Source organism: Mchenga conophoros, linkage group LG22 (genome assembly GCF_057382185.1).
Source record: "Mchenga conophoros isolate Kocher_MC1m ecotype Shallow Benthic linkage group LG22, M_conophoros_male_GT1.1, whole genome shotgun sequence".
NCBI classification, from domain to species: domain Eukaryota; kingdom Metazoa; phylum Chordata; class Actinopteri; order Cichliformes; family Cichlidae; genus Mchenga; species Mchenga conophoros.
In genome coordinates this window covers 8,753,806-8,766,838 of record NC_140546.1, presented here as the reverse complement: position 1 = coordinate 8,766,838, position 13,033 = coordinate 8,753,806, and the positions used below count along the sequence as shown (strand labels likewise).

The 13,033-nt window shown below is 38.3% G+C and overlaps 1 protein-coding gene across 5 annotated transcripts in view; it reads right to left on the bottom strand.

Annotated features, from left to right (window-relative positions):
* cica (capicua transcriptional repressor a) overlaps positions 1-13,033 on the bottom strand; it is a 51,117-nt gene that overhangs the window by 20,364 nt on the left and 17,720 nt on the right. For all 5 annotated transcript variants that reach the window (XM_085261330.1, XM_085261334.1, XM_085261335.1 and 2 more), the window contains exons 4-5: positions 9,807-9,938; positions 7,175-7,328 (exon numbers count right to left, since the gene is read on the bottom strand). In XM_085261330.1, the coding sequence (XP_085117456.1) occupies positions 7,175-7,328; positions 9,807-9,938 (286 nt within the window). The remainder of the gene's footprint in view (positions 1-7,174; positions 7,329-9,806; positions 9,939-13,033) is intronic.

Below are 13,033 nucleotides of genomic sequence, written 5' to 3'. Positions count from 1 at the left end.
GGGAACCAAACATACATAAACATACATTACTTTGACCTGCTGCTGTAAACAGCAGTTAAAATAAATGGTAAATGCAGTGATGTGCTTTACTTTTTTTAATATTATTTCAACATTACTGTTGTTTATATTAGGCTGCTTTGAGTCTCTAACATGCTGGGCTAAAACATGATTTTGGCTTTAGATTTGGTTACAGTTTTTAACAGTCACACATGGCAGATATGGGACCAAATCACTACCCACCTCTATGTACTCTGAGGGCCTGAAACTCAGAACATTTTCATAATATGAAGTTCAAATTTTGTAATTATTATATAACTCACATTAACTAAAATTATAAATAAATTAGCTGATTATGAGGGTATCAGGTGGGATCAGGTTTGTTTAACCTTACATGGAATAATCATCCATGAGTATAAGGTGATCGTGATTGCAGAAAACAGAGATTGTTGTTGTGAATACAATACTGGAAGTATTAACTATCACCAAAGGAAGAAACATCCAAAAATAAACTCTTTCACAAGCTAAAAAAATGGTTTGAATGCATTTTTTTTAAATTCCAAGTATTGCTGAATCAAAGTGTTTGCTTGCTGTTTTGAGCAGTGGTGTCAGAGGAAAACAAGCATCAGATAATAAAAAGAAAAAAGAAATCTGACAGAATGCACAAAAGCTTAACTAATCTGTGAATTTAGATAGTGGTTAGACTGAGTGTTGATTCTATCTAGTTTTTGTTTCTTTGTATTAGTATTTTAGTTGCTCACGAAAGTGAAAAAGACTGTATTGGATCAGCAGAAACTGCATGGGTATCGGTACAGGGATGAGAAAGTGTTAATAAGCCATATGCATTCATTGCTTGACACGATTTTTTATAGACCACCAAGAAAACAGAAATATTTTTAAAAATCTGTCAAAGCTTTGTGTAAAACTAAAAATTATATCGGTATTGATTAGGGGGAAAAAACAGAAAAAACTAACTGAGTTTCAGAAAAAAGTCAGACATTAATCAAGTGTGACATTTAACTTCTAAAACAAATTTTTCTTCTCATAAATGCGTGTAAATAACTGTAATTCGGCATGTGAATCAAAAAATAATCATGGACATTACTATATTTTGAGTTTTTCGTCAAGCAGTACATTTGAAAATGTACATTTTAGTATTAAAAATACAATTCTGATTAAAGAGATTGCACATACTGGTGGAACAACCACTACAGAAACATAAAAAATGATTTTGGTCATTACTAATACTGTTAATTTAGTGTAGCTAAGAAATAAACCTTTCATTGTGCGGTGGTCTAATGAATTTATTAAGAACTGTACAGGTGTTGATAAGAGTTCACTGTACTCAAGTACAGAAACCTAACTAAACTGTACAATATTAGATTATTTTTATCAACACAACAATAGAAAAACATGATTTTACAGCTGTTGCTGCAGCTGATGACAGTTTTTTGTTACGTATGAATGAGCAGTTTCATAATGACAAGTAAACGAAACGCTAACCTTATCTTCAAAAGACATGACTGGTCATTTTATGAGAAAAAACAAAAGACGGATTTAGTGTCGATTAATTGGAAAATTTAACTTTTAATTATGATATTAAACTTGACGTAGGGGGAAAGTAATGAAACTTACAGGAATGTAGAAATACTAAGAATTAAAATGTGAACATACCAGTTATCAGTATTAGAAAAGATTATCTGAGGGCGTCTGCAGAAGAATAATAGTTTAGTGTTGACTCTCAGACTTTTTCCTGAGAGCGACAGGAAACACAGGAAATCTTGTTGCTACACTTGGTGTCAGATAAAAGGAAATAATAATAAAAAACTCTGTTTAGAAGAAAAGCTTTTGTGAGCAGGCAGACAGAAAGTCTGTTAGACAGTGAACTCGGTGTCAAGCTGTGACTACATGAATATGGTGTTTTTTTTCTTCTCCTTTTCTTTTCTACTCAACATTTTTGGCAAATATGGCAAACACAAGAAAAAGAAAGAATAAATAAACAAAAGCAGATGAAGGCACAAGAGTAATATTTACAGTGTCCATGGAGATAATGATTAAGCTATGGGAAACAAGGAAATATAAAAAAAAACAACACAATAATGAGTCAGAGAGTTAGGATGGGGTAAAAAGATATTATCGGAATAACAAGCTTAAGAAATGTCTGCCAAGATATTACACAGAAAACCCCTCAAAACAGTCATTAACAAAGCCAAGTTTATAGCACATTTTAAACAATACAGCACCATCGTATGGAAAATAATAATTAAGACTTTTACTTTATTAACTGATTAGAATATCAGGGTTGAGCCTTTGGGGAAGGTTACATACATAAGCATAATTGATCCAAACAAAGAGACTTGTGTTCCTGTTACTTTTGAAGATCTGATGAAGAAAAACACATTTTAAGCTCTGATAACACAGTCATTTTGTGAAAGGTTGAAAACCTCTTTGATGGTGTTGCTGAATTATATTAAATGCCAAAGCCACCCAAAACAGGAATGTTATATATAACTGACACCATGGCATTATGAAATCTAAATGTAACGTATTTGGTTTAGTACTGTCTCTGTTTCTGATGCTGAAGAACATAAAGTTAGTTTTGACTCAGAGACATGGTACTCTGAGACTCTCAATCAGGCAGTTGTCCTCATAGAGCCGATCGATGGCTGATTCAGGAAACACGTGGGCTACTCATATTCATGACAGTAACTCGATATTATAGTGCAGGTGTAGGTATCTTCGCTGTATCTTCAGTGTTTGTGGCCCATAACGTGGATTAGTGCAGAATTATTCAGGTTTTCTGCTGAGACTTGGACTGAGCTGGTAATGAAGGAGTAACTATATGGACAACAAGTAATGTAAAAACATCTCTTAATGTTTGAATTCAGGTGTTTTCGTTGCCGCAGGTGTATAAAATCACAAACACAGAGCCATGAGGTCTGCCTTTACGAACATCTGTGAAAGTATGGGTTACACTGCAGAGTTTGAGCGTGGTGCTGTAATAAGATGCGTTGTGAGATTTCCTCTCTCCACTCTCAAATGAAGGTAGTATTACTGCAGGAACCACAGCAACTGAGCCACAAAGTGACAAACCACGCAGAGCTACAGAGCGCCGAGTGTTGAGGCGCAAAGGGTGTTAAAATTACCGCCGTTCTGCTGACTCAACAGTCTGCAGAGTTTCAAAACTCCTCTGGTATTAACATCAGCATGAAAACTGTGCACTGGGAGCTTCACAGCATGAAACCCATGTTGTGAAGGCTGAGCAGCTCCTATAGGTGACATGTATAAGTGTCCCGGTACTTTTGTCCATACAGTGTACAAAGTCTTCAAAATTAGATACTCGCTCTTAGCCCTCAAGTAGCCAAATATACAATTCATGACCCCAGACCAGTGTTGGGAAGGTTACTTTTAAAATGTATTCAACTACAGATTACAGATTACATGCCCCAAATGTATTTTGTAACGTATTCCGTTACATTACTCAATGAGAGTAATGTAATATATTATCATGTTTTTTACAGCTACATAAATGTACTATTGCTGTGTGAATTATTACTATTACTGAAGGTTACTAGCCCATGAGGCTATGCCTGTAACACAAAAATAATTATTTGAACAATAATTTTTAAAAATATTTCGTCACGTCATTATGCAGGCCGCAAGTAGAGGTGACATAGGCCGTGAGATTGAGACACAGGCATTAGAGCCTCTTAATGCGTGTTTTGTTTGGGGTTTCCACCGGCGTGGGATTACCAAAAATATAGAGGGCATAGCATAACATATGTACTCCGTTACTCCCCACCACTGCCCCAGACACATATGTAAATATGCTGATGTGGTAGTTTTGACTGTAAAAAAGTTTCCCGACATAAATTTATGTGAGGAAATATTTTCACCTCTACTCCAACTGTTCATTGTTTTTAATGACAATTGGTCCATTGGTGTGGGAAGGCCAACGGTAATATATATGTGCTTTTTGACATCACAGCTACTGATTTGATTGGAATTTCCCACGTCTGTGTGTTGAAGCAAACCTACGCTAACAGATTTAGCGTAGCAACATTTGCTGTTGCAGAAGATGTTTCTGCACACGTACAAACAAAAATCTTAAATATAAGCCTGCAACTAACGGTAAGGTAAGGAGGTCACAGTTAATAAAACTAAAATAGCTCGGCGACTTGAGGGTTAAATAATTTAAATAGTGTTTTTCTCATGGCATGGTCATGTTTAAACCACACGTTAAACATGGCACACAAGCTTCCATCTGGGAGTTTGGCAGATTTCACGGAAACAACGTCGGGAGTTTTTTGACTTTTAAGCCAGTTTTTAATCAGATTTAATTACCGATTCTTTACATGCAGCAAATGTTATGGTTCTCTCCCCACTCGCTCAGACAGGGCCTTAGTGTTTGCTAACAGGAACAACTGCCAAGTGGAGACACTTTCTTCTAGAAGGACTTTGGGTAAAGTCAGTACTGTTTATAGGCGTATGTGTGAATGTGCTTGTGTAGGGGGATGTTTCACTTTTGTGTGGCAGTGAACAAAAGCAGAAAAAGAAAGCAAGAGACTGGGAATGGACCGATAACAAGAGGCTGATAACGAATAACATAAAAACAGGGTAGTGGAGCTAATATACCGGCTCTTTTTAAATGTGCAGACTTTTTGTTTTTATTAATGCCGCTGTCCTCTCCATTGAGATGTAGGCAGATAACAGGTGTAAGCAGTGTAACGTTAAGATATTGCTGATCTATTTCTTTTGGCGACAGCAGCCTTTGTGAGCCTAGTGACCCTGAAACATTCATAACCACACTACCAGCCAGACAGCCGCGCAGCTCGTCTGAGTCACTCTGAAAGAGCAATAACCCCGCCAGATGTAAAGACACAGCCTGAGACTGAGAGGAATGAACAAGCACAGACTATACAACTCCTGCCAGACACACACACACACACACTTAAACACACACACACCGATGCAGCTGATAGAAAAGTTGTTTGTTTCTTTTGAATTCTGCTGGCAAAGGTGGATTTCAATACACCTGTTCCAAGTGTAGAGTCCTTGAGAGTTTTAAAGCTGGAGATTCAAACTATACCGACAAACTGCATCTAATATAATCCACAGTTACTACCCGCTTTCATGAGTCATACCGAGAGTCGCAGAAAGGAAACAAACACTATGTATGAAGTGTTTGCTCAAAATGAGTTGACACCATTTAAATGGAGCACGAAGGGACAGAAGGTCCCTGGTTAACAACACTCTGTTGTTTCAGCGAGACTCTGAAAAAAAAACACACAAAAACTTTAGAATAAAATATCCTCAGCAGCAAGTGAGGGGACCAGCAAGCAGCTACTGATAAACAGATTTCCAGACTGTTTGCTATTTCGCTCTAAGAAGTGACTGAGTTCATATGTGAGTAGCAGACAGATATAAAGACTGCACTTGCATGTAAATAAGACCTAAACCGCTTCGGCAGTCGACTGGCTTCTGATTGGTCAGGGGACCACGCTACCCTCTACACTTGAATTTAAATTCAATCTATTGTTTTTTGTGATTATTCCACTTCTTCTCCAACAGCACTCATAAATGTTGGCCTCTGTACTCAAAAAAGTAATATCTTACATATAATCTGCTATTTTTTTTAAAACTCTAACTGTATATTTTGGAGAAAAGCAAAAAGCAACTTGTTTTTTAAGCGTATCAGTTAGAATGACTTTTTCCCCCCTCCTCATTGCCAACACTTGGAAGAACGGCTTAACAAAAGCAATATTTACATACTCTGATAGCACAGAATATGGGCTGGGGTCATCATCGATAAGAGCTTAGACTTTAAAGACACAACGTTATCCTTGTGGTTCCTTATTTTGTGTGCACGGCCTGAGACGACTTATTGCATCATTACCAGTGAACCACATGAATCCTAGGCTACAGTCCCACACACAGGCTCAAGCCTCTATCCTAATGAGGTTACACACAAGAGCTTTTTTTAGTGTTTAAGTATCAACACAGGGCAAACAGAACAAAGTGCACTTCGCAGGAAAATGTTGAGGCCATGCAGATTGTGCTGTAATGGAGGCTACAAGCCTCAGCTCTACTTTTGTTACGTGTTAAAAATCAGGCTTTGGCTGCTTGTTTGAGGTCAGCAGGCACATCATTATTAGTGTTTTTGTTCGCATGCCTTCTTTGCAGTTGTTTGCAAAGAGTCGGGCCATTTTTATTTGTATAGCTCAGTGGTTTTCTAGCTTTTCTTCAAAGAGAAATCAAGCTTTCATCTGCAGAGAAAAAGCCCTTTATGCTATCCAGAATGACATGAATGACAATTTTGATTTTATTGTCAGATGAAGACGCTTTTGCAATAAGCCCCACTAAAACTAAAACCCCACTCCTCATCATCTGACAGTTCCACACAATCCAGCACACGTTCTTGCCGTCTCTAGTTAATATCCTGTGCTCTTTTACAGTAGCCAAACTTTCTCTGAAAGGGGACCCTTGGTCTTCAAGTGCCTTTCTAACTCATTTGGCACAATGGCATTAGTGGTTACCTCCTCAAAAACAAATGACACACTCATGCTGAAAGCCGTTGACACCCCCAGTCCAGCTGAAGTCATAAACAGGAAACTTTTGGAGTAATTTCTCCTGATAGCTTTTGTTTCATCTTTAGGGGTTTTTATTTGTTTTCTCCACACAAGAAATCTTCCCCCTCACAAATGTTGTCCTCTCTACCAATCAGGACCTTTGATGTGTCATTCAGGGCACTGAATGTATGTAAATTCCATTTGTGCAGTTAAAATAATAAAGCTTGGTTGACTTAAAATCCCATGGCACTCCTGGACTCATGTACACTCACAACCACTTCTATAGTCTTGAATCATATATAAAGGTTCAAAGTGCTTCACAGGAATAAAAACTCTTTAAAACAATAAGAAAGAAAAAACAATTAAGAAATTCCAGGTCACTTTAACAGCAGTGGGTACTTCCTGGTCTTAATGCACTTTCAAATCATGCGCTTGTCCTTTGATGCCCACAGGAACTGAAGTCAGCTGACTGTAGTGCGTTTTATGGCTTTAATCCTCAATATCCAAGCAAATAAAACATATGAAAAGACCCTGTACGCGTCGAAACATCACTCGCCAGAAAGAAACTCTGCATAAAATGAAAAAACAAACAAACATTTTGTACTTACGGGTCATCTGTGTCACTCTCCATCTCGCTGTCCACCCCACCCCTGTCTGTAGGAGGATTGTCATTCGTTGGGGGTGGACATGATGGCGATCCTCTCTCCAGGTCTGGAGGACCTGACCGCCCGTCACTCACCAGAGCTACAGCACAGCGAGGCTCTGAAAATATTATCCAAAAAAAGCGATTTATGTGCCAGTTAGTGGAGAAGCTTTATGAAAGTAACAGTGGCGTATGTGTAAACACGGGGCTACTCTGCATGCAGCTTGCTGATGGCAGGTATTCTGGCCAACTGTCTGTGGGAGGTGTGACAAGCTCTGACTCAATCTATGTTATAATCTATTGCTGTAGTAACAAAAATACTTGTGTAAGATGGAGGCAAACATAAAGAAACTGTTCTCTGAAAAGTTAAAATCTAAATCTGTACATCAAATAAGTGCGTCCATTAAATCCACAGACTGAAAGATTTAGCCGAGTATTCCTTGTATTTATTCTGTTTTCAAGGTTTGACGGGTTTACAGAGACTGGCTTCAACTTCTGAATTCACCATTACTTATTTAGCTAACACTCTCTGCAGCATTTAGTCAGTCAGGCTGTGTGGTGAACAAATCTAACAAAATAAAATAAGACATAGCTTTTGGGTCTAAAAAGTGGATCCAGGAGTGGCAAAAACAGAAGTCTTATGATGCAGACGTTTATGAGAAAATTACATGATTTAAGGCCTCAGCAAATAATGTCCTCATGAGTTTATAGTCTCCAAAGCTAATTTTATTTTTTATTTAATACAGCATGATGTTCATTTTGTAACTTGGTGCAGTCTGATCATGGTGATCTGGGTCCAACGAAGTTATCTATTCCACTTTCACAGATACGAAACAGAGTGGGGTTTTCTTTCTCTGCTCACTCTCTTAATATTACTTTTGTTTTCTCGATGTTATTTCTCTAATTTTCTAGCAAAAGTATTTCTCAGTATCATCAAAAGAGTTGGCTGTTCACTTTCTTCAGCAAGGAAAATTTTGTTTTTAACCCTGCTGACTTCTAAGATAATAAAGCCACTTACTGTAAATAACCACCGACTGTCACCAAATGGGCAGTTCAGTGCCACTGGTATCACCAGTGTGTGAATGTGTGTGTGAATGGGTGAATGACTGAATGTAGTGTAAAGCGCTTTGGGGTCCTTAGGGACTAAGTAAAGCGCTATACAAATGCAGGCCATTTACCGTTTACCATTACTGTGAAGCCTCAAGCTCAGTATTTCTGCATCGTAATCTTGATGTTTTGAAACCACACATGATAAGTGATGGTGGATTTCACAGAGAAACTAAGAGGCGTTGCATGCTTACACAGCAACTCTTAGTAGGCCCACCCTAAAGCACACCATGCTTCATACTGCTTTCAAACTCTAATTTGCACAATAAACGTTGTGCTGCATTTCAGTAGAAGTAGAAACTAGTGATCAAAACTGCACTGTCTTCACTTATACAGTCTGTGTATATAACAGATACACTTTGCTAACCAAATTAGCTAGGCATTAGCTGATTAGCTCTATTCTCTCATCTAAATATAGTCATTTTCGGTTTCACAGAGCCGAGATGGCACTGGGCCAAACGTCAAACTCTAACCTTCAAACTGGTAATCCAAAAACTAATGAGTGATGTCTAGGTGGCTAAGTATTTATAAAAACACTAACATTGGCTGAAAATGCTGGTGTGTGCAGCAAATGCTGCTAAACACTCATGAGCAGGTCAGCTCATTGGGAAATTATCACCAGCTACTCTGATTTTCTGAGCAGATAAAACAAGCAATTTTAAGTTGTGACCTTCGAAGCAGGTCTTAAAGTGGACCCTTATTTTCTCTCATATGTGGTATGCACTGTTAAAGTGGTAGAGATCATATTAAACATGGATGAAGTCTCAAATAATGAGGTTAACATGTAAAATCCCTGTGGCTGAAAGGCTCAGGCTTCAGACAGCTCAAAATGCTGGGTGTGAGACAGTTTTTAGTACTTTTGGTTTCCTCCTGCTGTTCAAACCTCTATTTGTAAGGAGCAGCCAATCAGATGAAAGCTGGCTTGAAGAGGGAGGAGCTAAAGCTACTTGTTTATTTTGAACTGTGAATCATGCAAAGCTACTCCAGTAGCAGATATAAATAGAGAGGTGGTAAGCAGAACCTCTTTAAACAGCCTACAGCTCTTAAAAATATGACTTAAAGGGCCTAAAATAAAATCCCATTAAGATGTGTACAAAAGAGATTTCTGTTTCCAAATTAGCTTGTAGCTTACTGACAATCCCCACCTGCTCAAATCAGTCTTTGAATAGATTTCAGTACTTGACTCAATAAATAGTGTTATCAACAATGTTACGAGAATAATAATGGTGTGAACACCAACTGTGGTGATTTGCAATCCTGTCGCAACTGTTTTGGGAAACACTGACTTGGCTGTTGATTTGTACTTGATTGTTTTGGCAGGCGTTATTTGAGAACATATCCCTGCATGCCGTTTCCTGTTATGAATATTTTATTGTGGGAAAACTGTTTATAAAACTGTTTTTAGGGCACGAATCCATCTTCGGCACACCTCTCCTGGGTAAAACCTTACGAGGTCGTGTGTACAGAAAAGGAATATGGTCATTTGGTACCTTTGCTCTGATTGACAAGCTGTTGGCCATCAACGGGCTGGGCAGCTGCTCCCGATTGGCTGGGCTCCAGGAAAGGGACCAGCGAATGCCAAGGGAACACTGGCACCGACCGAGGCTCCACGTTGGTCCAAACTGTGGGAAGAGAAGGGAAAGAGGGAGAGAGAAAAAGTGAAATGTCATCATGTTTATCTGCCTCAGTATCACTGCCTGTAAACAGAAAGTATCACTCTGCCCGCTGGCAGCATGTGAAGTCTTGTGTGACCATCACTGCTGTTGAAGCGATACTAAAAACCACACTTTGACAAAATGTGTCTGGAGACCATGAATGGAGTTGTGTACTCAGTCACCTAGTCAGCACCTGTCTCCAGCACACACACATGCAGATGAGCCCTCAGGATAATGAGAGTTGAGGGGTCATGTGGTGTGCGATGTGACGAGGGAACCTGTTATTTTATCCACACAGATTCCAGACTCCAGTCTACTCGCTGTCTAGACCCCTGCCGAACTTCAGACTCTCAGCTGAACTCTCTCTGTAGTGGGATCTATTTCAAGCTGACACAAACGACACCGTAAAACAAAATGCAATAAATTCAAAGAGTTTAGAGCAACTTCTCCTGCTGCCATCTTACAGAGTCACAATGCATCATGGGTCCAAAATAAGGACCCAGCAGTATTTTTCCCCTAAATCATACTGTAAAATCACAGAGAAGTTGTTGTTTGACCACACGTGATATATATTCCTGCTGATATCAGGTTGAAAGAGGAGCTTGGCACGAGAGGCAGTTTGATGACTTTTCAAAACTAAAACTCGTTGCTCAGTCTTTCTTTTAACAGTAATTTTACAACACCTGTTTGCAAGGTTGCTTCAGTAACTTAAGTAAAATAAAAGGAGATGTTGAAAAGAAGTTACAATTAATATTTAAAAAAAGAAACAGAATGCCATAACGTTCATACGTACATACATTTACTGTAAATTTTATAGTCAAGCCTTCACTGGGTACATATTTTTCCTGGAGTAATTTCCTTTACAAAAATTTTTTTCCCTAATACAAATATTTCACAATATGTTTGAACATACAAATAAAATAATTTAAAGAACTGCCCTAGTCCAATGAATTGCCCTAATAATTATGTATTTCCAATATTTCCCTGGAATGGCAACGACTGTGTTGAACCAGGATATTGTTAAAGACTAAAACATCTCAACAACATTGGACTAACATTCATTTTTTACTCAGTGTTCATAGCTCACAGAGGATGAGTCTGGATGCTGGTAAACACTGGTTTGCCACCACTCATTCTGAGATGGCTGAAATGGGTCTATGGGGATCCCAGTAGGCATGTTTAATTCACATAAAGTAATTGATTCTTTGGCCTTACATGACATAAATTAATGCTTTCTTATGCTCCTTCTGAACATTTTATAGACCAAATTCTACAGTGTTTTACTGCTGAGCGAATGAAAAGCTCAAGCATAATTTGATTTCAGTATATTTATTACAATATCCTTCTGGGTTAAAGCATTTTTGGGGTGCACAAAAGATTCCTGCATGGAGAAAAACCCTGCACGGTTGTCTGTTAATGACTGATCCTGTAAAAGCAAAAACATTCCCATTCACCACAGCTGTTTTTTTGTGTTTCAGGCTACTTAGTGAACGTGAACATGCTGATATCCTTAACCAAGGTGGTAAACTCAGCAGAAACGAAACCTGCTAAACATAAACTTGATAAACACAAAGCTAGCATGTAAAAGAAGAGACTCACAAGGTTAATGGAAACTAAGCTACATAAACTTGTTAAACTGTTGAATTATACACCACTAACCTTTCTAGTTATATTAATTACAGAGGCATGGTATTTTAGACATCTTTACTGAGTTTATTTGATAAAGCGTTCAGCTTCAGTTCCTCCCAGCTCCCTGTTCCTCCCCTGCCTCCATTAGTCCAGATTCAAGTCCAGCCTGGTGGAAACGAACTGGTGGTGAACTCTTCGCTGCAGCACTGACATGTCCAGTTTCCATTTCCATTTATAATTATATAATTAAGTATTAAAATGGTCTAAATATAGCTAACCATTTGCCAGCTATTGCTCTTCTAAATGAAGATCTAGATACTGCTGAGCTAGACAAGTAAGAAAAAGAAGTGCATCTTGGATGTACTGTAGCTGCTGTTAGTTTCACTGTGTTTAAGAAATCCTTTAGATGCAGATTCTCGGATCACATGACTAGCATCACAGCACTGAGACTTCTGGACTCCGTACTTCTTTCTCCAAGTTTATACTACTGTTTGTAAAGGGAACTTCAGTTGAGGAAGTGAGGCTTATTCAAATTCTTTATACACCACAAGACGCTTTGCTAAGATGCCCGGGAAAGTCCTTAAATGCAAAACAATTCACACACGTTATTGTTGTTTTCCTCATTAGTTGGTTGAAGGTAAAATCCAGCTGCACTGCTCTTAAACCCACGAGATTGAAGGTCTCAATCGAGGACAAATCAGCTGATGCAGACATTTTAAGGAAGAGCAGAGACAACATTTGATAGCAACCATAGCAACCGTTCATTATATAAACACAAGACATAAACAAACAATCCCAAACAAAATTACACTGGATTTCTGTGTGTGGCAAATTACAGGCAGGTCTATGGCTATTTATGTGTACTGCTTGACTGAAACACATGACACACTTCATTTGTGATAAACCGATTCATACAGACTTCTGTCACAGCTATATGACACGTCACATGACTTCTGGGCAACTGGTTACACCTCATCCACAAGTTAAAAGAAGTCACACTGTTTTACATCACTGTTTTAAAATGTGTTAATATACACGCCCACCCCAGAAGGAATAGCTGTGCTTTGTGTTACAGCTAATGGGGATCCTAATAATCAAATAAGTCCTGATGCAGACATTTGTTACTGTAGAATATTCAGTGAAGACATTTCTTGAATTGGCTATAAAACCAAATTAAGAGAATTAAGACCCTTTCAAATAAAGTGTAACTAATGACAGTCTGCTAGTTTAAAAGAGCAGCTCAATAGGATACAGTTATAATGTCACGAATTATTGTAACAATAGAAAGAAGCGTGAATTTCAAACTGTCGACATGCAACACATTTTGCTGTTTCCAGCCACAGATGTGGTCAATTACAATAATTACTACTACGACCTGCTCATCTGTGTAGTACATGTGTGTAAAGGCTAAAATCTCTCAATTTAAACATATC